This window comes from Apostichopus japonicus, chromosome 18 (genome assembly GCF_037975245.1).
Source record: "Apostichopus japonicus isolate 1M-3 chromosome 18, ASM3797524v1, whole genome shotgun sequence".
NCBI lineage: Eukaryota > Metazoa > Echinodermata > Holothuroidea > Aspidochirotida > Stichopodidae > Apostichopus > Apostichopus japonicus.
In genome coordinates this window covers 9,745,368-9,769,560 of record NC_092578.1, presented here as the reverse complement: position 1 = coordinate 9,769,560, position 24,193 = coordinate 9,745,368, and the positions used below count along the sequence as shown (strand labels likewise).

At 38.3% G+C, this 24,193-nt stretch overlaps 1 protein-coding gene and 1 long non-coding RNA gene across 3 annotated transcripts in view; one reads left to right on the top strand and one right to left on the bottom strand.

Annotated features, from left to right (window-relative positions):
• LOC139958487 (PMS1 protein homolog 1-like) overlaps positions 1-5,558 on the top strand; it is a 33,644-nt gene extending 28,086 nt beyond the window's left edge. For both annotated transcript variants that reach the window (XM_071955584.1, XM_071955583.1), the window contains exon 15: positions 3,584-5,558. In XM_071955584.1, coding sequence (XP_071811685.1) covers positions 3,584-3,763 — 180 coding nt within the window. In that variant the 3' untranslated portion in view covers positions 3,764-5,558. The remainder of the gene's footprint in view (positions 1-3,583) is intronic.
• A 4,732-nt stretch (positions 5,559-10,290) lies between these two features.
• Positions 10,291-21,446, bottom strand: LOC139958811 (uncharacterized). The gene is made up of 2 exons (XR_011789885.1): positions 20,609-21,446; positions 10,291-12,342 (listed from the first exon to the last, which is right to left on the bottom strand). It is a non-coding gene; the product is annotated as an uncharacterized lncRNA (long non-coding RNA).
• Between the last annotated feature and the right edge of the window lie 2,747 nt (positions 21,447-24,193).

The window sequence follows — 24,193 nt, the reverse complement described above, 5'->3', positions numbered from 1 at the left end:
CTGTCAGTAGGTTGGTTTAAGAACTGCAATAGTTTAGTTTCAGCAGTGACAAAACAAATCTAAGGCAATCTCCATTAAAGAAACAAATTCTCAAACCATTAAAAAGTAAACCTAAGGTGGCTTGATTATGTCATATTTAGACTTGCTCAAGTCTTCGGTTATATCTGTGAAGAAATGTTGGGACTTGTTTACCACAGTATCTCCTTCTTTTAAGGGAAATTACCAATCTTTGCAATGTAACAGCTTGAATCATAAATTTGGTGGAACAATCATTTAATTGTTTCTTTGTCATTACAACAAATGTGTAGCAGCTAGCTCTCTAATGTAAAATATGAAGATTTATTCCAAAAGTACCCATTTGAGAAATAAATGAAATTAAAACTCCCTTGTCACAAGCCCTTAGATGTTGCTGTTTCATGGTAAGGCCTCGGAGGTCAGAAGGTTGTCTGTTATGACTGCAAAGATGTTATATTTGAGCTGTCAGTGTTAGCTTAGCTTTCAACATGTGTTATCAATTCGCAATGCGACAGAGATGTACAAATAATAATAATAATAAATAAGATAAGATAAGATAAGTTAAGATAAACTTTATTAAACCCCACAAAGGATAACTGAATGCTCACATAAAAACAGTATTATACAAATACAAATATACTGAAAAGTTACAAAAGGGCAAGAACAAATAAACAAAGCAGGACATATATAAACATTGCACAGTGACAAATTAGCGTTCAATATTTAAATTATGAAGTTTCATACATTGTGGAATAAAAGAAGAGGGGTGCCTATTGTACTGGCCAACGGCAGCCTCATCCTACCACTCCGAGAGAACACTGCTTTGTTAAGACACACACGTAGTGGGTGGTCATCTTCATTCATCATTTTGTAGAGTTTTTCTCCTAGGAGCCATTGGTTGGACAAGGCCAAGGTTGCCTGACTTTCCCCGATTAAGCGACTTGCCTGTCTGATCATAGCTTCAATACAATAAGTTTATCTTCTTTTCTAGCATTGCCACCACATGACACCAAATTATATTGCCAAACACCACAAATGGTAGAGTTATGAAACATGGCAAGAATGTTATTATTGACATGAAACGTATACATCATACACAGGCAATGCATCCTAGAAGTTAGTTTCCTCATTAAAATATCTACTTGATCATATCAGGCAAGTCGATTATGTATCACCACCCCGAGATATTTATAATTATCTACCCTTTCAGCAATACTTCCTTTAATAATGACATCATTCAATACCCCTTTGGACTTCTGAAAATCAATCACCATTTCTTTTGTTTTATTAATATTGAGTTCTGGAAAATTTTGCCCTCAAATTATCTGTTCTAGGTAGGCTGTATCATCATCTTTTGTTATCAAACCCAATAAGGCAGCGTCATCTGCAAATTTAGCCAATGAGCATTTTTCATGAGTTGCTCTTGCATTTGATGTATACAGAGTGAATAAGACTGGTGCTAAAACCGTACCTTGTGGGGCGCGTATTTGATGTAATAACTTTAGATGTGCTAAAAGATGTTCTAATATTAACATTTTGTGACCTATTGGTAAGATAATTAAAAATCCACCCAATAAGATCAGGGCGTACATTCATTTCTAATAACTTATTGACTAAAATGTGGGGCTGTGGGGTGTTAAAAGCAGATGAAAAATCAGAAAACATAACCCTAGGCAGAATGACCCAAATTTGTATGTTCAGAATGTGAATACAGTTTTTGGAGACAGAATAAAATAGCATCCTCCGTACTACGCTTAGACCTGTACGCAAACAGATCTAAATATTGGTCCACAATGGGTTTTAAAAACTTAAGAGTCAGATGCTCACATGTTTTCATTGCCACTGAGGTCAGTGCTACAGGGCTAAAATCATTCATAGAATTTATATAACGTTAATTGGGTACAGGAATAATGCATGATCGATTCCATACAGTTGGTATTGTCTGGGTACTAAATGAAAGATTAAAAATAATTGCAAATATTTGGCAAGTTGATTAGCACAATTTTTCAGCACACAGGGTTGCAACCCATCTGGGCCAGCAGCCTTTCATGAATTTAGTTTGGAGAACTCATGACGTACTTTATCTGCAGTTACAATTAAAAACGGGGTAGGATATGTCCAGTGACTTGATAATAAATTATGTAGCTCGTTGGCCTCATTAGAAAAATCATGACAATCAACCTTTTGTAAAACGCATTTAGTTCATTTGCGTAAGCAACAGATATGTTGGGTAGTTTAGATGTTTACTGGTATCATTTGTATAGCCGCTCATCATTCTCACTGCAGCCAAATTTGTTTCATATTATTCTCCATGAAGTTTCTCTCTATTTTACGTCACGTGGCTCCAGGGCTCCATTGCTTCACAGTCAATAACTTAGGTTTCTGCCTCTGAACAATATGCTGGTATTTTGGCTGTAGAATAATCATGTCATGATCAGATTTGCCCAGCTTCGTAATCGGTGATGCGATGTTAGCTTCCGTTACGTTAGAGTAGCATAGATCTAGGGTTTGCCTTTCCGCGGGTCAGACACTGTACATGTTGATGATAGCTAACACTAGTTTTTCTCAGTGTACAGTGGTTAAATTAACCGTCAATAACAACAAAAGCATGAGTATCGGCTTTCTCTAAATCTATCATAACTGTACATATTTCAATAGCGGTGGCTTTGACAACCCTGCGGTTAGGTACATATAATGTGAGGTGAATTACATACAAAGATTCTTGAGGGAGGTAATAAGGTCTCAATCCAACAGCTAGAATTCCACATATGTTGAGCATGAGTAATGCTTTAATCTAACATAAATCGGATGACACCACTGTTCATTCTCATATAAACATACTCTCCCCCCCCCCCCCCCCTTCTGTTTATCTGTCAGATTCAGGTCTTTATCTCCACGAACTAAATTAAAGCCATTAATGTTTACGCAATCCTCCGTTACGGTTTCATTGAGCCAAGTCTCTGTAAACGACATGTGGCTAAGTTATGCTTAAAATCTTGTAGGTATCGTACATAACCGTGCAACTCATCCATTTTGTTAATAATTGATTGTACGTTACCCATTATTATTGACAATATTATATATGAATATGTTTAGTGCTTTTATCCAGTAGGAAACTGCTCAGAAGTGTTGTAGGAGCAAAGTACAAAAGCAAAGTACACAGAAAAGAAATAAACAACACAAAGTTCAGTTATCAAGGCATGAGTTTACAGGCTGGGATAATCATGAACAAATAAGAATGACTTGGGTCTATGTTGAAAAGTTGACATGATTTTAACATTAAAGTTATACTCATGAGTTTACTGAGTCTAAAATATGATCTTTTTGACAGATTGCCAACAGTTTCAATATTTCTACATTAAATGTACCTAACTAATGTATTCTGTGTTGTTAGCAGCTTTATGTTACTTTGAAATTGTGTTTTAACAACTGCACCTTCTCCAATGAGTAAGATTCTACACTATAGTCTTTTGTCCTAATCAGAGTATTTTGGAGGAAGACAAACAAAGGTGTTACTTCACTTTACAAATTGTTCTCATGTTTTGTCTATGTTTTTGTCTCCATCCAGGGTGAAGCAGTACGTATTGCAAGAAACAGACCAGAGAGTTTATCCCAAGCTGATGCCCTGGAATTAATTGAAACATTGAAGAAACAAACCAACCAGACAATGACGACATGTCTTCATGATAAACCTATATTTCATGAATTGTGTACATTAGACAAACATCACAGGAAATTAACATCATAGCAATGAAGAGCTCTGTAGTCTACCATTGTGTGGTGTTGGTGGTAGTATTCCTAATCCTAAGTCACTTGTAACACTAATGATCTTCCTGGTTGAGTGAAGATAAATGATAAAAACTTGTATGAACATCATAGCAATGAAGAGCTGTGTAGTCTACCATTGTGAGGTGTTGGTGGTAGTATTCCTAATCCTAAGTCACTTGTAACACTAATGATCTTCCTGGATGAGTGAAGATAATTGATAAGAACTTGTATGAACATCATAGCAATGAAGAGCTGTGTAGTCTACCATTGTGAGGTGTTGGTGGTAGTAATCCTAATCCTAAGTCACTTTTAACACTTATGATCTTCCTGGATTAGTGCATATAAATAATAAGAACTTGTATGTGTAATTCTAAGTATGATGCTATAAGCAATTGTATGTTTGTAATTGAGCAACAATTGTAACATACAAATGTGGTTCTAGAAACTGAGAACGTTTGTAAAAGAAGCCCACAAATAAAATCATTACGTTTTAAATTTTTCGGATGCTGTTTTTGCAGAATCATGAAAAAACATTGGTTACATTTTGATTGGTGAATAAACACTTTTCTTTCAGTATCAGCTTCATTACTTCATTAATTTGCAAGCTTCAATAAATAGTTACCTTCCAGTATCAATTGACTCACCTAAAGGGAGTCTCAACTTTGGCAATTTAATTGATAAATTTTAAGAATCGGGAAGCAGTTAATGTTGTCCTAATCGACAGTCTGCAACCCATGGGTCGACTGGTCGATGCGGGGGGGGGGGGGGGGGTGATGATCAATTAGGTTACAGCGGAGACTCAAAACATTTGGCTGGGTTTTGACCTGAAAAGGTTGTGTACTACAGGCATAACATTTACAATGGATGTTGTTTAACATATGTATCTTGATCACTTGGTGGTCGATATTGTGCTTTCTAAATGTGTACATAATAATAATAGTAATATATTCATAAGGCGCAACTATATGCAAATGCATTTCTATGCGCTTTACAACAATATTACCCGGTCAACGATAACCTGTTACACATGGCAGCAGCTAAACAGTGCCTAGCTGACAGTTTTATCTCACAAGTGCCCACATATACACCTGGATGAAGAGAGGCAATGGAGATAAAGTGCCTTGCCCAAGGACACAATGCAATGATCTGGCCAGGACTCGAACCTGCAATCCTTAGATCACAAGTCCACTGCCTTAACCACCTGACCACAACGCTCTACACATAGCTTGTTGGCTGACAGGCTCTCTATAAAAATTAAGATGTTTTGATTGTGTCAGCAGTCCATATTCAATATTGTGCATTCTCAATGTGTACACATAGCTTGGTGGCTGACAGGCTCTCTTTACAAAATATGATGTTTTGATTGTGCCAGCAGTTGGTGGTCGATATTGTGCATTCTCAACGTGTACACATAGCGTATTGGCTGACAGGCTCTCTTTAAAATGAAGATGTTTTGATTGTGTCAGCAGTCGGTGGTCGATATTGTGCTTTCTCAATGTACACATAGCTTGTTGGCTGACAGGCTCTCTTTGAAACTTAAGATGTTTTGATTGTGTCAGCAGATATAAATAAGGTGCTCATTAAATCATCATAAAACTTGTTAAATATGCTATGGTATGTGACATGTTACACACATTGTTGGTTGCATTTTATAGATGTTTTTTAATAATGGACAGTACATAACTATTCTAATGAAGAGTAATCTTGTTTAGTTTTGTGTAGCATTATCTTCCAAAATATATGTACATATGTTAATACATTTCATAGAACAGTAAGGGTTTGTACTGCTGATCTTTTGTTTAAAGTCTTTGATTAAAATTTCAACGGTTCCGTGACCAATGAGAAAACCCAGACAAACAATATCTCCTGATCAACTAGTTAGATCATTTGCATCACAACAGAAAGAACTAATTAATGACATTTAAAGCACCCATCATGTAACTGTTAGTTACTGCAAGTAGCGGCATCTTTATGCGGAAAGAATATATCCAAGATTTATTGGAGTCACACATCTTTGATGAGCTGGCTCCTTTGGAGACTTGAACTTTGAGCCAATTAAGAGATTGATATGTCATACGTCAGTGCAAATAACTAACATTTAAATAAGTTTTGATATGATGCAATATCGCTAACTCGATATTGCATCATACCAAATACTTGTCGGATTACTCTTTAGACTTCCTTGATCTCCAAGTCGTGTAGCACCAAATTTTGATTCCACAAACTCTTCCTCCCCCCCCCCCCCACCTACCACCCCTACCCTTTACAAAAAGCCCTTGATATTCATGATGTTGGAACGACATAAATAATTCATCCATGCCTTACGGAGAGTATGAACAAACGTGGTACACTATGTCAGTTTGTCCTCACGACAATCATGGCTGTCGTTTTCTATAGTCGAAGGATCTATTATGAATAGGTACCTCTTTTGACGCACTTTCGGAAACTTCATGATTTTGCCGCATTGCAATGGAAAGTTAGCCAAAGCGATGTGTGCTAGTAAGACTACTAATAAGTTTTTTTCCACAGAACCGCAAGTTTACCGGCAAAGTTGTGTCCACATCACTTTATCAAGTTTGTTTTAACTTATACTTGTATCAGCTAGACACAAATTTTGTTTGTGCCCAATATAAACAATGAAATTTGGTTAGTATTTGGAAAGTTGTCTTTCTAGATTTTATGCATTGCACTTGTTATGTTTGTATTATAAGCAAAGGATGGTCTTTGAACTCAAGTTGAAGGTAACATAGAATTCCACTCTTTTTAAATATACTGCGTCATAATAGGTACCAGAAGATGTAGCAATTTGAGATCTTCCTTGCTCTCTCGTGGCGAGTTTATATATATATTTTATATACGAGTTTATATTACATTAATTCATATGACAGAGATTGAATTTCTCATCTGGAATGTAATTAAACGTCTAGTGGCGCTCAAGGGGGCGAAGGCCACCGCGACGAAGCTGCTGCGTTTTGGGGCATTTCTTGTTCTCTTGTAGCGAAATCACAAAAATACTTTAGTGAGAGGGATGAATTCATTACCTCTGGAATGTGGCCCTAGTGGTTCAGGTGTAGACGCCCACCTGGAATCTCCCACAGTTGGTTATTTTTCTTGTTCTCTCGTAGCGACTTTGAAGCACAAAACACATTTTGGAATATTTTCACCACTGTATCTGCGATAAATTTTAACGGCCGCCCTGATTTCTGCGATGTAGCCTAGGATGTGCAGAGTTGTACACAAGGGCGGCGGAACCGGGGGGGGGGGGGCACAGGGGGCACGTGCCCCCCCACTTTTCCTCAGGTTAAAAGTGTGCCCTTTTTCTACATAAAAATTGAGGTGTCTCAAGTTAGCAAGAGGCCAGGGAACCAGAATGAACACTCGAGAAGGGCCGTTTCCGGCCATCTGAGGGGTTTGTAAAACCAAAAATTTTCTTGTACGCTCCGCGCCAACCGATGGTGGCGCTCCGCTCAGATAGTCGTGCATATAACTTTGCAAATCCTGGCTACGCCTGTGGGTCAAACTCAAAGCTATTTCGAATGAAAAAAATTGTTAAGATATTAACAAGAAATAAACTCTAATTCAGAAGATTCCTACATTAGCAACAAGCATGATGTCACCTCATTTTGTCTCAAAAGAAAACTTGTTCCTTGTTTCCCAATTGCACATTGGATATTGCAGTGCTAGTATGCATTTTTCCTTGGGGGGGGGGGGGGGCGTTGATGGAGTGATGTGTATACGCAAATAAGATAATACCATAAGAGTTATAAAGGGTACTAAATATAAGGCTGCATCAGTCCAATCGAATTTCTGCAAAGTGCCCTTTGATGTCGGTGCCCCCCAGATTAAAAGTGCTTCCGCCGCCCTTGGTTGTACATTTTAATTGTAAATTTCAGTAAACTTCATGCGGCGTAACAGAGTGTGTCCTTGAAAATTCATATCAATAAAAGCGTAGACTGAACTCTTAAAATGGGTATAACAATTTGGCAGTGATCCCCGCCCACCCCCCCCCCCTCCCCGAAAAGAATTTCTATAATTGAAGCCCGTCATTCCAAACTATATGACTGCCCAAATAATACTATTTTCTGGAAGGATTAGTGCATTTGACGGAAGGAACAGGAGAACATGTTTTTTCGGTTTGGATGCGAGACTACACAATTGAAGTACGGTACTCTTGGGGGAAATTGAGGCAGACCGCTTTAGTCCTTCCAAGAGCAGCGTGCGAAGATTACTCATACTGGAGAGTAAACACGGTTGTTTACGCGTGACGAAAACGTCCGGGCTCCCCATAGCTAAGAAGATTACAGTCCTAAGTATTAATTTTCCATAACAAACATGTAAAAATATGAGCAAAACGGGAAAATTCTAACAAATAACAAAGTCCCATTTCCCCCCACAAATTGAAGCTGGGAAGGGCACATAGCCCTCGTTCCACACTTGCCCGGTGCCGCCCGGTCCACGATCATCCCATTGAGGCTGTAGGGCTTCCAGTACTCAATGCCCTGACATCACACCCATGTGGGCCCACATGGCTTGTCACTACTCACCTGACTTCAAAATGTTCAGCGCCGCACCTCCGCTCGCATAATTGTTAAACGCAATAAGGATGACCCTGTCACAAAAGAACTAAATTGCACTTCACTGGCCATGTACCACAGAGTATCAAATTCAAAGTACTCAAGTGTTCTAATGTGCAAAGTTTACCATAATCAATCGCCAAACTTATATCTCGGATTTACTCAGGCTGTTACAACCTTCACGCAGACAGCTTAGATCCTCTACCTCTTCATCAAATTTAATGTTACCCAAAACTCACAATGTGACGTTTGCTGATCGTGTTCTTGTTTCGGTCCCATAGAGTGGAACAGTCTTCCAAAACGTATCAAATACGCCTAAACTATTGATATTTTCAAGAAACTGCTAAAACATTAACTGTTTGAACAAGCGTGCAATAGTAAATGTCATGTAACTGTATCTTAGCGCCTTTGAACATTGAACAACTTTTGTTAATATTGGCACTATATAAATGTTTCTGATTGGTTGTACCTTGGCAAGTTAATGGGACCCAAATGTGCAACCCACATGGGACCCATGGAGTTTTGTCTGCCTGGCCCATGTTGGCCCCAAATGTGTAAGCCCATGTGGGATAGCAGTGGGTCCCCAATGGGCCCAATATGGGCTTACCATGGTGTTTAACTTGAGGGTCCTATTTGTGTCCAACTTGGGCAATGTTAGTGGGAGATGGTGAAACTTATCCAGGCCAATGTGATGCTCACATGGGGCCCATCTGGGCAACCCACATAGGGTACATCTAGATAAACTCTGTACGTGGCCTAACTGGGTAACATCCATGGGACCTTCATGGTGTTGTCTAGCCCATGTTGGCCTCATATGGACAAACCCAAATGGTATAATGATGGGTGAAACACAAGCCCCATATGGGGTATGTGAGAGGGGTATGTGGGTCCTACACTGATCCCAACTAGGAATCCCTAGTGGGAAATAATGGTTCATTTGGGGGGTCCATGTTGGACATCATTGGGTTCTTTCTTGAGCTCACTTATGGCCAAGTGGGTAACACAGGAGGCCCACCTTTGCAAACTCCATGTGGCCTATTTGGAAAACCTATATAGGACCTAAATTAACTTTTTTCTTCTTATTCTTCTGTGTGGCCCATGCTTGATGCTGACTCATTAACTGATATTCATTCATCGAGCCACAAGAGCAACAGCTAGGGTTCATCTATTCTATATAGTCAACGTATGTGCTTGCATCTATATTTCTGTTCTTGAGATGTCTTGTTTACAAGCTATTTTCTTGCCAGTTTCCATGTAGCCCCGCCCGTCATTAATATTAAGAGATCAGTTTCTTTGAATACATTAATTTGTACGTATTATCAAGTAACATCTTCATATTGAAATATGAAGCAAATCTGGCATACAGTTTTCAAACTTATTACAATTTCTAAATTTTTACAGCTGTTAGTTAGTTAGCCCTGCCCACTCATTAATATTCATGTTGCAATAAACATAGACAATAGGGTTCATCTACTCTATATTTGCACATGTAACATGTACCTAAGTTTCTGTTCTTGATATATCGTGTTTACAAGCTATTTCTGGCCAATTTCAATAGAGCCCTGCCCACCATGCATATTAATGAGATTACCTTTCTTGGTCATATACTTTATTACCTACTCCATAGTAAGTTGTTGTACCACACATGAAGCGAATTGGACATATCAGTTCAAAGTTATTGCTATTTGAAGAACTTTACATTCAGCCCGGTCCTCTCATTAATGTTCAAGCTGCAAGCACCACAAACAATAGGGTTCGTCTACAGTACTCCGTATGAGCAACATATGGTACATACGGCATCCATCCAACATTCTGTTCTTGGGATATCCTGTTTACAAGACGTCGCACACAAGCCAACTTAATTACATAGGTTTCTGATTCTCCACAATCGAAACCAAAAAATGTATACATAACAATTTGTGTACAGCAAAGCTGAGTAATCCTTGCCTTTATTAGCAAAAATATGTCCATAAACCCTGACTACGTGTCGTACACAATGAAATTTTGAAAAATATATTATTCCCTCTTTTGCCACTAAAAATTCTGTTATAATGCACCTGTAACAATTGCCTTTCTACTGGAAATTCTGAATATTCCCAAGTTTTTTTTCATATTGTCAGTGTTCAAGTGAAAAAAGGAAATATCTTTTAACAATGCTTTAGAGTCTACCAAGGCAGATGAAGTGCCCAACCATTCAGACTAAATCATTAATGGTCAGTAAAAACAGTTGAAAACAATTGTGCTCCCTCCCCTACCCCTTATTAATCTTCAGTCTTAGATTAAGCCTAGTGTTCAGGTTGGGTACCTCCTTTGTTTGACCTTTTAGCCCTGTGCATATCTCTGCCTCCCCCCCCCCCCCCCCAGTGTGCCACTTGACAACACTGCCTTCTAAATCCTTCCTAATTTAGGAAGCAGTCATTTTGTTCATCTTTATGATCCCCTGTAAAGATAAATACGAAAACAGAAGGTACAAACTTCTGAATAAATCTCTCAATGTTATTGAATTGCTAGATTTAAGATACAACTATTACTGAAGTAAAGTACGATAATGGCAGCTGGTTACAAACAATGCTCTCCTTCTGAGCTGTCATATATACATATAAAAACAATATTAAGAGTATGGGATAACCTATAAGCCAAGTATGACAGTCATCTGTGTTGCTCTTGCTGACAAATAACATTCACAAAATGTCACTGTGCTAGCATGGGCTACCTATCTGCCAAATGGGGGATCTATGCATTGTCATGCAACATGCTGTTCTTCAAATATCATGTTAACAAAGCAGGCATTATTATTCTGACAAATGCATCTGCAAGAGAGATTATGTTTATCAAGATTCTAACCTGGCCTGTTTATTCTACAAGGGGCTATTGCCAGTGATTTCTCTTTACACATCTGTGACTTGCGGTTTTCTCAAATAAGGACACTTGTCGTAGCATTGTAACGGTACCAATGACTTTTGAGAAATGAGTAATGATGAACTGACAATGGTCACTGCACCGATTACACTGAGCCAATCAATAGACACGTTTAGTATAGTGGTTTGCAGGATGAAAATGAAGACGACTTCATTGGTTAAAATAGTAGACACCAAGATTGAACTTTCAACAGTTAAGGCATAAACGTAGGTACACTCGCTGAAGAAGCTCAATAGTCCAATGCATGATAGAATCAGTTTGTCCACGAGACATGGCACAGTCCAATGGGATAGTACAGTTACTATTACTACTGCTATTGCACAATTCAGGTAGGCATGGTAAAATGTTATTTTGTATGGATGTATCCTCAAGTGGTTACCTGAACGTACATATACGTTACTTCCAGCAAGGAACACACAACCCACAATAGCAGCACATACAGCCAGAGGACTTCCAGAGGCAGTAACTTCGTCGTTTTCCGATCTGAACAAAAATTGAGGCCTAGCGACAATAGTGACCCCGGCTATTGCCAAAAACACCAGTAAAAGATCCAAACAATGCAGAGCTTCCTTGAGAAAAATGCAAGCGAGGATACATGTGGCAGCTGGATTAGCATAAAATATAGCGGTGGCATCCGCCACTCTCATGTTTTGATACGCGTAGAATTGACATATTATGGTAGTCAATCCAACAAAAGGCCTGAAGAGGAAAAACTTTAATTCTGGAATTGAAGCTGGACGTAGCTGTATGTGTTTATATATATTCATAATGAGACAGCAAGTACCCATAACAAAGTATCGTAATGCAACTATTTCAATCGGGCTGACATATCCAGAGAGCAGTTTTATGCAAATTGCTTGAAGAGCAAACAAAAATGTTGATATAAAGGCCACGAAAATTCCTGGGCGACGAGAAATATTGATGACGGCTTGTCTAAGGTTCCATGTCTCCTTGGATTGTGGCATTACAGCGACATCCGTTGATGATCGGCTTTCTTCTCCAGTCGCACTCTTTGCCTCTACAGCCATTTTTCTTCAATATGATAACTGCCAAACCTGTTGTCTAACTGAAAAAAACAAAAGGCCTGTGAGAATCGAATAGTATTCCTATATCTAGTTGACTTTTGCCCTCCACTCTCAATACCGAAATCTGCACTATTTAAATATTCGTCTGATCATTCTATACATATCGTGTGGCTTAATGCCTATTTCTTACATGTTGAAAAGCAGAAAATGGCAAAAAAATGTTAGGTGTTTTCACCTCTGACCTTAGACTTTGCGGAATACATTTTTCACACAATTTAGGCCCCTTTGTCCTGGACCCTTAACAACCATGTACTTCATAAGTCTTTCTCTTTAAAATTATCATGTTCTGTGTATTATTATGTGGTTTAAGTGACTGGAAGAAAGTTCTTTGAATGAAGGAATGATGAATGAAAGGTTTAATGACTTTTTCCAACATACTGAGAAGCAGGTAATGGCTTACGGTCTAGTTCCCGACACACTCTTTGGCACAATATAGGCCAATGTGACCTTTGATCTCAATTGACCTCTGACCCTGACCCTAGACCTACATGCTGCTTGGGAAGTTTTGCCCTCAATAGTTTTAACTTTATTCTTTAAAGTGACATAGACAAATGAACATTAAATCTGCAGTATGAATGAAACTATGACCTTATCATTGTATCCATGTAATGTATATCATCCAGCCTGAATGGATAGGGTACTCTATCATCATCCTTGTTGCTTTAGTATAAACTTGAAAACCAGGAAAATTCCTTCAGAGTTCAACAGTTTTGAAGTCATATAGAATTAATTTTTATTACTTTACTAAATTTGATAATTTACTTATAAAAATTCATGGGACTTGTCCCACAATCCTCACATATCATCTATTAATGATCATGACCGACAAATGTACCATATATGTTTAATTAATCTAGACTTTTGAGATATCAGTATCATGTCTATAAGATCACACTAAACCAACACTCCTGAAAAGTACTACATTAGAAAGAGGGCAGAAAGTAACCTGTGGAAGCATTCATCATTTTTTAAATACTTGTAAAATCACAAATTTACCAAGCATTGAAAACCAATTGCAAAATAGAGCCGAAAATGGCCCTTTTCAATGAAAAGATCAAATTCCGTGAACAACGCTTAAAATACTACAAGATATCCTTGATATAAAATTTCAGACCTATTGTTCAATCATGGACACCGATTTTCAAAGTTCATAATGAAATAAAGGAAGAAAACAGAGCATTTTTTAATACGTTTGCAGACATTTCACACTTACACACTACATGTCCTCTAACTAGCTTACACACTACATGTCCTCTAACTTGCTTACACACTACATGCCCTCTAACTAGCATACAAACTATATGCCCTTTAACTTGCTTACATACTTCATGTCCTCTAACTTGCTTACACACTACATGTCCTCTAACTAGCTTACACACTACATGTCCTCTAACTAGCTTACACACTACATGTCCTCTAACTTGCTTACACACTACATGTCCTCTAACTAGCTTACAACTACATGCCCTTTAACTAGCTTACTGTAACTACATGCCCTTTAACTTGCTTACACACTACATGTCCTCTAACTTGCTTACACACTACATGTCCTCTAACTAGCTTACAAACTACATGTCCTTTAACTTGCTTACATACTTCATGTCCTCTAACTTGCTTACACACTACATGTCCTCTAACTAGCTTATACACTACATGTCCTCTAACTAGCTTACACACTACATGTCCTCTAACTAGCTTACACACTACATGTCCTTAAACTTGCTTACACACTACATGTACTTAAACTTGCTTACAAACTACATGTCCTCTAACTAGCTTACATACTTCATGTCCTCTAACTAGCTTACACACTACATGTCCTCTAACTAGCTTACACACTACATGTCCTTAAACTTGCTTACAAACTACATGTCCTCTAACTAGCTTACATACTTCATGTCCTCTAACTAGCTTACACACTACATGTCCTCTAACTAGCTTACACACTACATGTCCTTAAACTTGCTAACATACTACATGTCCTTAAACTTGCTTACAAACTACATGTCCTCTAATTAGCTTACATACTTCATGTCATCTAACTAGCTTACACACTACATGTTCTCTAACTAGCTTACAAACTACATGTCCTCTAACTAGCTTACACACTACATGCCCTTTAACTTGCTTACATACTTCATGTCCTCTAACTTGCTTACACACTACATGTCCTCTAACTAGCTTACACACTACATGTCCTCTAACTAGCTTACACACTACATGTCCTCTAACTTGCTTACACACTACATTTCCTCTAACTAGCTTACAACTACATGCCCTTTAACTAGCTTACTGTAACTACATGCCCTTTAACTTGCTTACACACTACATGTCCTCTAACTTGCTTACACACTACATGTCCTCTAACTAGCTTACAAACTACATGTCCTTTAACTTGCTTACATACTTCATGTCCTCTAACTTGCTTACACACTACATGTCCTCTAACTAGCTTATACACTACATGTCCTCTAACTAGCTTACACACTACATGTCCTCTAACTAGCTTACACACTACATGTCCTTAAACTTGCTTACACACTACATGTACTTAAACTTGCTTACAAACTACATGTCCTCTAACTAGCTTACATACTTCATGTCCTCTAACTAGCTTACACACTACATGTCCTCTAACTAGCTTACACACTACATGTCCTTAAACTTGCTTACAAACTACATGTCCTCTAACTAGCTTACATACTTCATGTCCTCTAACTAGCTTACACACTACATGTCCTCTAACTAGCTTACACACTACATGTCCTTAAACTTGCTTACATACTACATGTCCTTAAACTTGCTTACAAACTACATGTCCTCTAATTAGCTTACATACTTCATGTCCTCTAACTAGCTTACACACTACATGTTCTCTAACTAGCTTACAAACTACATGTCCTCTAACTAGCTTACACACTACATGCCCTTTAACTTGCTTACATACTTCATGTCCTCTAACTTGCTTACATTCTACATGTCCTCTAACTAGCTTACAAACTACATGCCCTTTAACTAGCTTACAACTACATGTCCTCTAACTTGCTTACAAACTACATGTCCTCTAACTAGCTTACACACTACATGTCCTCTAACTAGCTTACACACTACATGTCCTCTAACTTGCTTACACACTACATGTCCTCTAACTAGCTTACAACTACATGCCCTTTAATTAGCTTACAACTACATGCCCTTTAACTTGCTTACACACTACATGTCCTCTAACTTGCTTACACACTACATTTCCTCTAACTAGCTTACACACTTCATGTCCTCTAACTAGCTTACACACTACATTTCCTCTAACTAGCTTACACACTACATGTCCTCTAACTAGCTTATACACTACATGTCCTCTAACTAGCTTACAAACTACATGTCCTCTCTATGTTCCATAATAGATTACATACGACATGCCATTGTCAATTTGTCAGAGCAGGAATGACCGATTTTGCATCTGGAATTATGTAAACCAGTCCATATGGCATACTGCCTACATTTTCAACTAACGTAGTTACGTAGCAACTGTCAATCATATGGTACCTTGATCTCACAATCCCCATTAGCTAAAACTTGTTCACCCCCAATATAAACATTTCTGGATGCGCCATTTTTGAGAGATCTTTGTTGGTTTTAACGAAGAGTCAAAACTAATTTTTTCCCCGCCCCCAACGAAAGTAAAAGGGATGTCGGACTAAAGGGTTTGTCATATCAATGAGCTGCCGAATTAGAGGATTGTCAGAAAATTGGCAGACCCTGTTATAATACATAAAGCTCTTTGCATGAAATTACGAGATCTTTATAGGTTTTAATCCACATTATTTATGGAAGAGAGTAAACCAGAGCTAGGTAAAGCCCTCCCAGAAGTTACTTGCTTTAAAGCACAAGCGTAGTTTGCAAGCTAACCCTGGCTGAAGTTTATACTGCATGAACTTAAGCCGACCTTAGACCTCCACCTTAAACAGCAAGGAGATTTCTACTACATATGGGGAAGTCAAATCAGCATATAAGTTTTACAGTTTCATTGAGACCTGACCTTTAGAAAGTTTGTAGGGTTTGACTTCTGCAAACCTGAAACAAGCTTTCACCTGTACCAAAGTGTGGAGCAAGTTTACTTAACATTTGGGTAATCTACCATGCACATATAATCTCTTTTGGAGATAAAGTTATCGATATCGATGAAGTACTTTTGACCATTTGGCATTTGGACCTCTGCAGACCCCAAAATGACCTTGACCTCACACAAAATAACAGGGTTCTTGTACGAGTCACTATATAAGAAAGACATGCCAAATATGAGCTATGTGATGTAACCTATCTTGGTATATCATGTTTATAAGGTCTGTGTATAGGACATGTACAGAGTATGACAATTGACGACAATCAAAATGACCTTTGACCGCCACCAAAAACAGTACGGTTCTTGTACCCATTATAGGGAAGCCAAATGCCAATAAAGTTTCCTATCTGGAGATATTGTTTTAAAAGGGATTACAAATTTTGACCCCTGGCGACCTTAAATGAACTCTGACCTTCACTAAGTTGTGTAAAAAAACTTCAAAATAAATAAGGCTATCCTACACATATAGGAGCTCCTTTGATGATCAGGTTCTGGAGATTCAGCAGTATTCTTTAGATTTTCACATTTTACCCTCTGCTGACCTCAAATGATCTTTGACCTGCACCCAAAATAACTGGGTTCTTGTTCTATTTATGGGGAAGCAACATGCCACATATATGACAATTGCAGACATTCCAACCTGGAGATACCATGTTTAAAAGGATTTCAAGTTTTGACCCCTGGTAACCTTAAACGAACTCTGACCTTCCCCAAATTTTGTAAAAACTCACCCCTATCTGTAAGTCTATCCTATCATGCACATAGGAGCTCCATTGAAGTTCAGGTTTTAGGTTTAGTTTTAAGTAGAAGAAAAGGATCAGGAGGGACAATCAAGTTCCCATCAAGGATCCTCTTGGAGAGGAAAAAAATGGAAGACACACAAACACTCAGACACGATTACAATGCTTAAAGTGCTTGTCCAAAGCTTTCTTAAACCCATTCACACTACTCGCAAGTACAACTTTCTCAGGCAAACCCTTCCATTCATGCATTCATAACCCTATTTGAAAACATTTATGCCAAATATTAATCCTACTTTGTAACTTCTGGAGTTTAAGACCATGACATTTGGTACAACTACTATTTATAAGCAAACATGAAAAAGTCAGTGAAAGAGTTTCTGGAGACACAGCATTTGAGATTTTCACATTTTGCCCTCTGCTGACCCAAAATGACCTTTGGCCTCTACCCAATACAATAGGTACTCATGATGGGGATCCGAGCAGCACACCACATATGAGAACTGCAGAAGTTACCTATTTTGAGATATCGTGTTACAAATTACCATTACACATTTCTGATGTGGGGGTGAAGTACAATATCTCATTTCCCAATACATGTGGGGAGATGAGATAATTACATGACCCCCATACATGTCATGTACATATGGATGAGATATTGCAGTCACTTGGCTGTTGCGACCTGTTAGTGCTCTAAAATGTCCAAAACTATATAAGCATGTCCAAAATAATATAAGCATGTCCAAAAAAATATAAGCATGTCCAAAAAAATATAAGCATGTCCAAATTTATATAAACATATCGAAACTAATATAAGTATGTCCAAAAATAATATGATCATGCCCAAAATAATATGAGAGTGTCGAAAAATTATATGAACATGTCGAATGTAACTGCTAACTTCAACTTTTTAGTGAACATTTTGGCATCTGAATTCACGCCATATGTTGCAAAATATCCCAAAAAATATAAGCATGTCCAAATTTATATAAACATGTCGAAACCAATATGAGTATGTCCAAAAATAATGAGAGCATGTCCAAAATAATATAAGAGTGTCGAAAGACTATAAGAGCATGTCCAAAATATAAAAAAGTGTCGAAAAATAATACAAAAGTCTCGAGCGTAACTGCTCGATTCAACTTTGTAATGAACAGTCAGGCGTTTGAATTTTACGCCATATGTTCCAAATATCAAACTTTTTATTTTGGTATGCTGAAAACAAAAACACCATATCCAGCGTAACTTAAGACGATATACAGTTCATCCATTACCGTATTAGTGTGTGTGTTAATATTTTAATGATATTTCGATCAAGAACGATTTTATTTTCGAGGAAATATTAGTTGAGTTGTTTCGTAGCGCGAGTGATCAACCTGGCCCCAAGGTGCTGTAACTATCAGTGAGTTTAATACGAAGAACCACTGTGTCCAACATTCCACGCGGTTTAATCAATAATATGTAGTTGGCGAGTTCTTCCCACGTTTCCATCTTGAAATTTAGTTAAAAGTTGAGAGTGAAGATTAAACGTTGAATACCCCTAACCTAGGCTTATTTTTTTTAAATTCTGGGCTAGTGTCCGACTTCGCCTGGTAACCGTAATTAAGTGTCACAATTTTCCGTTAAAAAAGTAACACAGTATAGTAGTTCATTTTCACTGTCAACGTACGCATGTGTGATAACTACTGTGCGTTGTTAGCGCTTGTGCATGTTGTACGTACTTTCGCACGTGAACTTCTTTGCCTTCGCAACAATATATGAATAATCTCAGCACCTCTAGGCAGGGCGAAACCACTCACATTACGTAGGGATGTAAAAAGGAAAAATGTTAGGTGATGGTCTTGTTTTTACATATTTTGAATTATTTGCGTCACAAAAACAGAAGAATGTTTCAATAACATATTGTCATAATGATAACCATTGTGTCAGTTGATACAAATTACCTCTAAAGAAGGTATTGTAAGCTAATTTTTTTTCGACATACCAATATAAAAGTTCGATATTTGAAACATTTGGCGTGACTTCAAACGCCAAAATGTTCATAACAAAGTTGAAGTTAGCAGTTACACTCGAGACTTCTATATTATTATTCGACACTCTCATATAATTTTGGGCGTGCTCATATTATATTTTGACATACTTATATGTGTTTGGACATGCGCGTATTATTTTGGACATGCTCATATAGTTTTGACATGTCTATATAAATTTGGACATGCTCATATAAGTTTGGACATGCTTATATTTTTTTGGATATTTTGCAACATATGGCGTACCTTAAAACGCCAAAATGTTCAATACAAAATTGAATTAGGCAGTTACATTTGTCCCTCTTGTATTATTTTTCGACATTCTTTTAATATGTTGGACATGCTCATATAGTCTTTCGACACTCTCATATTATTTTGGACATGCTCGTATTATTTTTGGACATACTCATATTAGTTTCGACATGTTTATATAAATTTGGACATGCTTATATTATTTTGGACATGCTTATATTGTTTTGGACATTTTTGAAACGTATGGCATGCCGTACTAAGTACTCATCATAGCAACGGTGGCCATGGAGATTTATGATGTCTAAAATTTACAGGTACTGGTACGTCTTCCATCATGATGATATATACAGTAGAAGAGGATGGAGTCCAGTGTTTGAGTCAGGTCGGCTAACGTGGCCTTCAATGTGTGGATGTGTACCTGAGCACTTAAAGTGTGCACGATCGCGAACTCCACCGTACTAGCCCGATGGACTATATGGTGAGCATGTGACCTATGGCCTCATAAAGTCAAGATCAATATAAAGAAACAGAATTTAGGGCGTCTTGCAAAAATGGTTCGAAACCCTTAAATTCATTCACATAGGGTATCAATGATGTTTCTGTTTTGTAACGACATAAATTTCTGATTGTTGACATGTACCATACTGTATGTAACATGTGTAAATATGGTATCCAGCGCTTCTACCCTTCTAGTTATATATATAAAATTAACTTAACATTTTCAGTAGCAAAAGTCCAGACATTACAACTTACAAGCCTTTGAGGAGCCATGCAATATTATTAAAATCCGACATTTTTCCCCCATGACTTTTGCAATTGACCCAATTTCTTACTTAATAATTAATCAACTAATTAACAACTGCCACAACCGTGACTGACCTTTCTTGTGTGATACTGTGTAACGACTTAATTGTTTTGAATGATAATATCAAATTTCCGATCTAGCCTTTAAAAGATATTGTACGTACTGTAAGTACAAGCTGAACGTGGGTTCCGAAATGCACAATGAAGCCTGTATAGGCCTACAAATATTAAAATTATTGCAGTGCACAGTGAATAATACATCGCACAGTAAACAATAGTATATCGCTATATATGTTACCGTGTACTGGCGTAAACAATGGAATAAGGTTTCGGCAGCCTGATCTCCTGATCTGAACTTACTCGTCTCAGGTCAAAACTTCCTCATATCCACGTATAGTTGTCGCTCACTCTTGAGTTGGTTACACATTTTAGTAGATCGGTTTGTCGCTATAACATCAAACATTAGCCATCAAGGTTCAAAGTATAAAACAAGTTTTCACCCACATGAAATATCGCAAAGAAAACGTCAATCATATTTTCACTGTGTAAGTATACGTCCGTTCCGTATATTGTCTTGCATGCATAGTCAGAGTGACATACCTATTGTCTTATACACTGTGTAAGGTCACACCGACTCACCGGTAGTCTTGTTAAGACCCTACTATGAACAGCCTAGTGTACCTTTCTTTTTCACAAAGTTTTTTCCCCTATCTATTTGCTGAACTGACTAGTGAACGCCCGCGACAAAGTTTCGATGAAACTAGCAAGCTATCTTTTGTTTTCCTCTGATATTGGAATATTTGCTTCGGAAAAGCGAAGATGCAGGTTTGCCAATTGGGCCCACTTCCAACAATTGTTATTTAAGCCCTACCTCCCTCAGTGAACAATCGCTTGGCCTTAGATTGGTTTTGTACATTGCGAGATGGTGACTAGTTGCTGTGGAAGAAATATGACCTCACATGACACGCAATTTCTTAATACATGAATAAAGATTTTATGATTTGCATAAGTTCACGCCCTCTTTGGAGAAATGTCCACAACGTTTGTATCGGACAGATCCTCGGGCATGAAAAATAAGTCGACAAGCACATTCGTGGTAGGCAGAAACGGACTCTGAGGCATGTACAATATGCACGCGAGAAAAAAGAGTATTACAAACGACTTGGCCGAGTCTAACATAGCGGTACTGTCTACACAACATTTCACAATCTATGTTCTTGCACAGTGGCGGAGCTAGGGGTATTGGTCAGGGGAGTCGAGAATGGTCTGTAGGGGCGCTTTCGACATTATCTAAGCGGAGCGCCACCACAGGTTGGCGCGGAGCGTCCAAAATTTTTGGAGTAAAGATACTCCCTAGATCGCCGGAAATTACCCTTTCCAGACCTTGCTAATTTGCAGATAAACGAAGAATAAATAGGTGTCATCGCCAACAAAATGTGACAAATGTCAATAGGTAGATGAGAGTGCAATAAAAAAGTCAATAATTGCGAATAAGTTAAAAGTGGTAAAAAGCTGAAAAGGGCGCCAGCAGTCCATTTGAGTCCGTCAGGGGGGGGGGCATCCGCCCCCTGACTGTATGGACGCTCCGCCACTGTTCTTGTGGTATTTCCATCAGGGGTTTAGCTTTGAACTTTTCCAACTCACGGTAGATAATAACATGTTAATCACTTTCGCCCACCAAAATAAGCTCCACCTTGCGGATAAAAGCGTTACGGAAGCTTCGTATGGACTTTCATCATAAGGAGATGTATTTATTCCAGAGTCTGTTGAAAACACTTTTATTTCAGCCACGTTTATGGACCATCAGGATGATTTTCGAGGTTAAAACTCGGCTCCACCTCAGGGGAGCAGCTCAGTAAGCGATTGAGTGTTGAACTTTTATAGTTTTGATTTTCGATCTTAACTAAGGCTAAGGTAAAGACCGTTACACTGATGGCAAATAACCGAATTAACTACGTTTGCCTTGTAGCATTTACATGTAAAGAAGTGATATCAAAAGTTGTTATTACATAAAAGCAATGAAATGCTGTCCCAGTCCAGTTTCATAGAATTCAAGTAAAATAACTTGACACTAAGTCCGCACAAGAACATTGTTTTTCAGCAGACAGCGGTGAGTTCCAGCTTCGCGGGCCAAACAGTACATAATCGATAGTTGGGTAATATGAATATGTATTACTAAGGCTTACTTTCATATCTAAGCCAATGGACATCGCCAATGTGATTTGATCGACATTTCAAGCTACCCTCAGCTGGAGAAAGGGCGGGGTCTTATAGAAAATAGGCGGAGCCACAGACTACCCTCAGGTGGAGAAAAAAACAAAATACAATAACTTCATCCCGAGCAAGATATGAATAATTCAGTGCACTGAGCTGGAGCTAGCGCTGCAACCCCTGATCGGTATTTCAGGTGTATGACATTCACAATGTCACAATGTTCTTGTATTATACGGTGGTTTGAAGGGAATTGATGCGAGTTGTACACGAAGTGTGTTCTAGTCACTTCGCCCAACAACCATTTCGCCCAACTGCCATTTCGCCCAACCAGCCTGGTCATTTCGCACAACCAGCCTGGTCATTTCGCCCAACCAGCATTGTCATTTCGCCCAACCATCATAGTCATTTCGCCCAACCAGCATGGTCATTTCGCCCAACCGTGTTGGTCATTTCGCCCAACCTTATTTTTACTAATATTCAGTCAGAATAATATTACTTTTTCTATTCCAATAGTTCAATTTGATTTATTTTGGGTAAGTTAGGTTACTTCGTAATAGGTAAATAAAAAAGTGAGGTCCGCTCGATATCGATCGGAGTCTGAGCAGTTATTTCGGGTATAATGGGAGGATTACACTACTTTAGGCGTTTACGCATACAATGGAAGTTATATTATTCGGAAGCAGGACACTTCGCCCAACAACCATTTCGCCCAACTGCCATTTCGCCCAACCTTACCATTTCGCCCAACCAGCCTGGTCATTTCGCCCAACCAGCCTGGTCATTTCGCCCAACCAGTCTGGTCATTTCGCCCAACCTTGATTAAATATGATATTTCAAAAGGAAACGTTCGGGAATTGTTAACGTTACAGGATACGAACCGAATATTAAGGAATCTTGAGGATGGATCAGTGTTTTATGGGTTAGGTTTAGGTTTGATATAGTAAACGTTCGGGAATTGTTAACGTTACGGGATACGAACCGAGTTTTAAGGAAACTTGAAGTCGTGGTTAAATTGATAACATATGTGATTACATATGTGGTTACATTGATAAAGTGTGACATTGATTAAATATAGTAATTCAAGTTACGGACGGGTTTTATATTGTTTTTTTTTCCAATTTAACAAGGAAACGTTCGGGAATTGTTAGTCAGTGGGATGGATCAGTGTTTTAGGGGTTAGGTTTGATAGGTTTTTATGAAGACCGATTCCCCTGTGTTTGTATAATAATATAACTTCCATTGTATGCGTAAACGCCTGAAGTAGTGTAATCCTCCCATTATACCCGAAATAACTGCTCAGACTCCGATCGATATCGAGCGGAACTCACTTTTTTATTTACCTATTTCGAAGTAACCTAACCCAAAATAAATCAAGTTAAACTAGTGGAACAGAAAAAGTAATATTATTCCGACTGAATATTAGTAAACATAAGGTTGGGCGAAATGACCAACACGGTTGGGCGAAATGACCATGCTGGTTGGGAGAAATGACCATGCTGGTTGGGCGAAATGACCAGGCTGGTTGGGCGAAATGACCAGGCTGGTTGGGCGAAATGACCAGGCTGGTTGGGCGAAATGGCCAGGATGGTTGGGGGAAATGGTAAGGTTGGGCGAAATGGTTGTTGGGCGAAGTGACCTGCTTCCGTTAGAATAACACAACACGACAAAT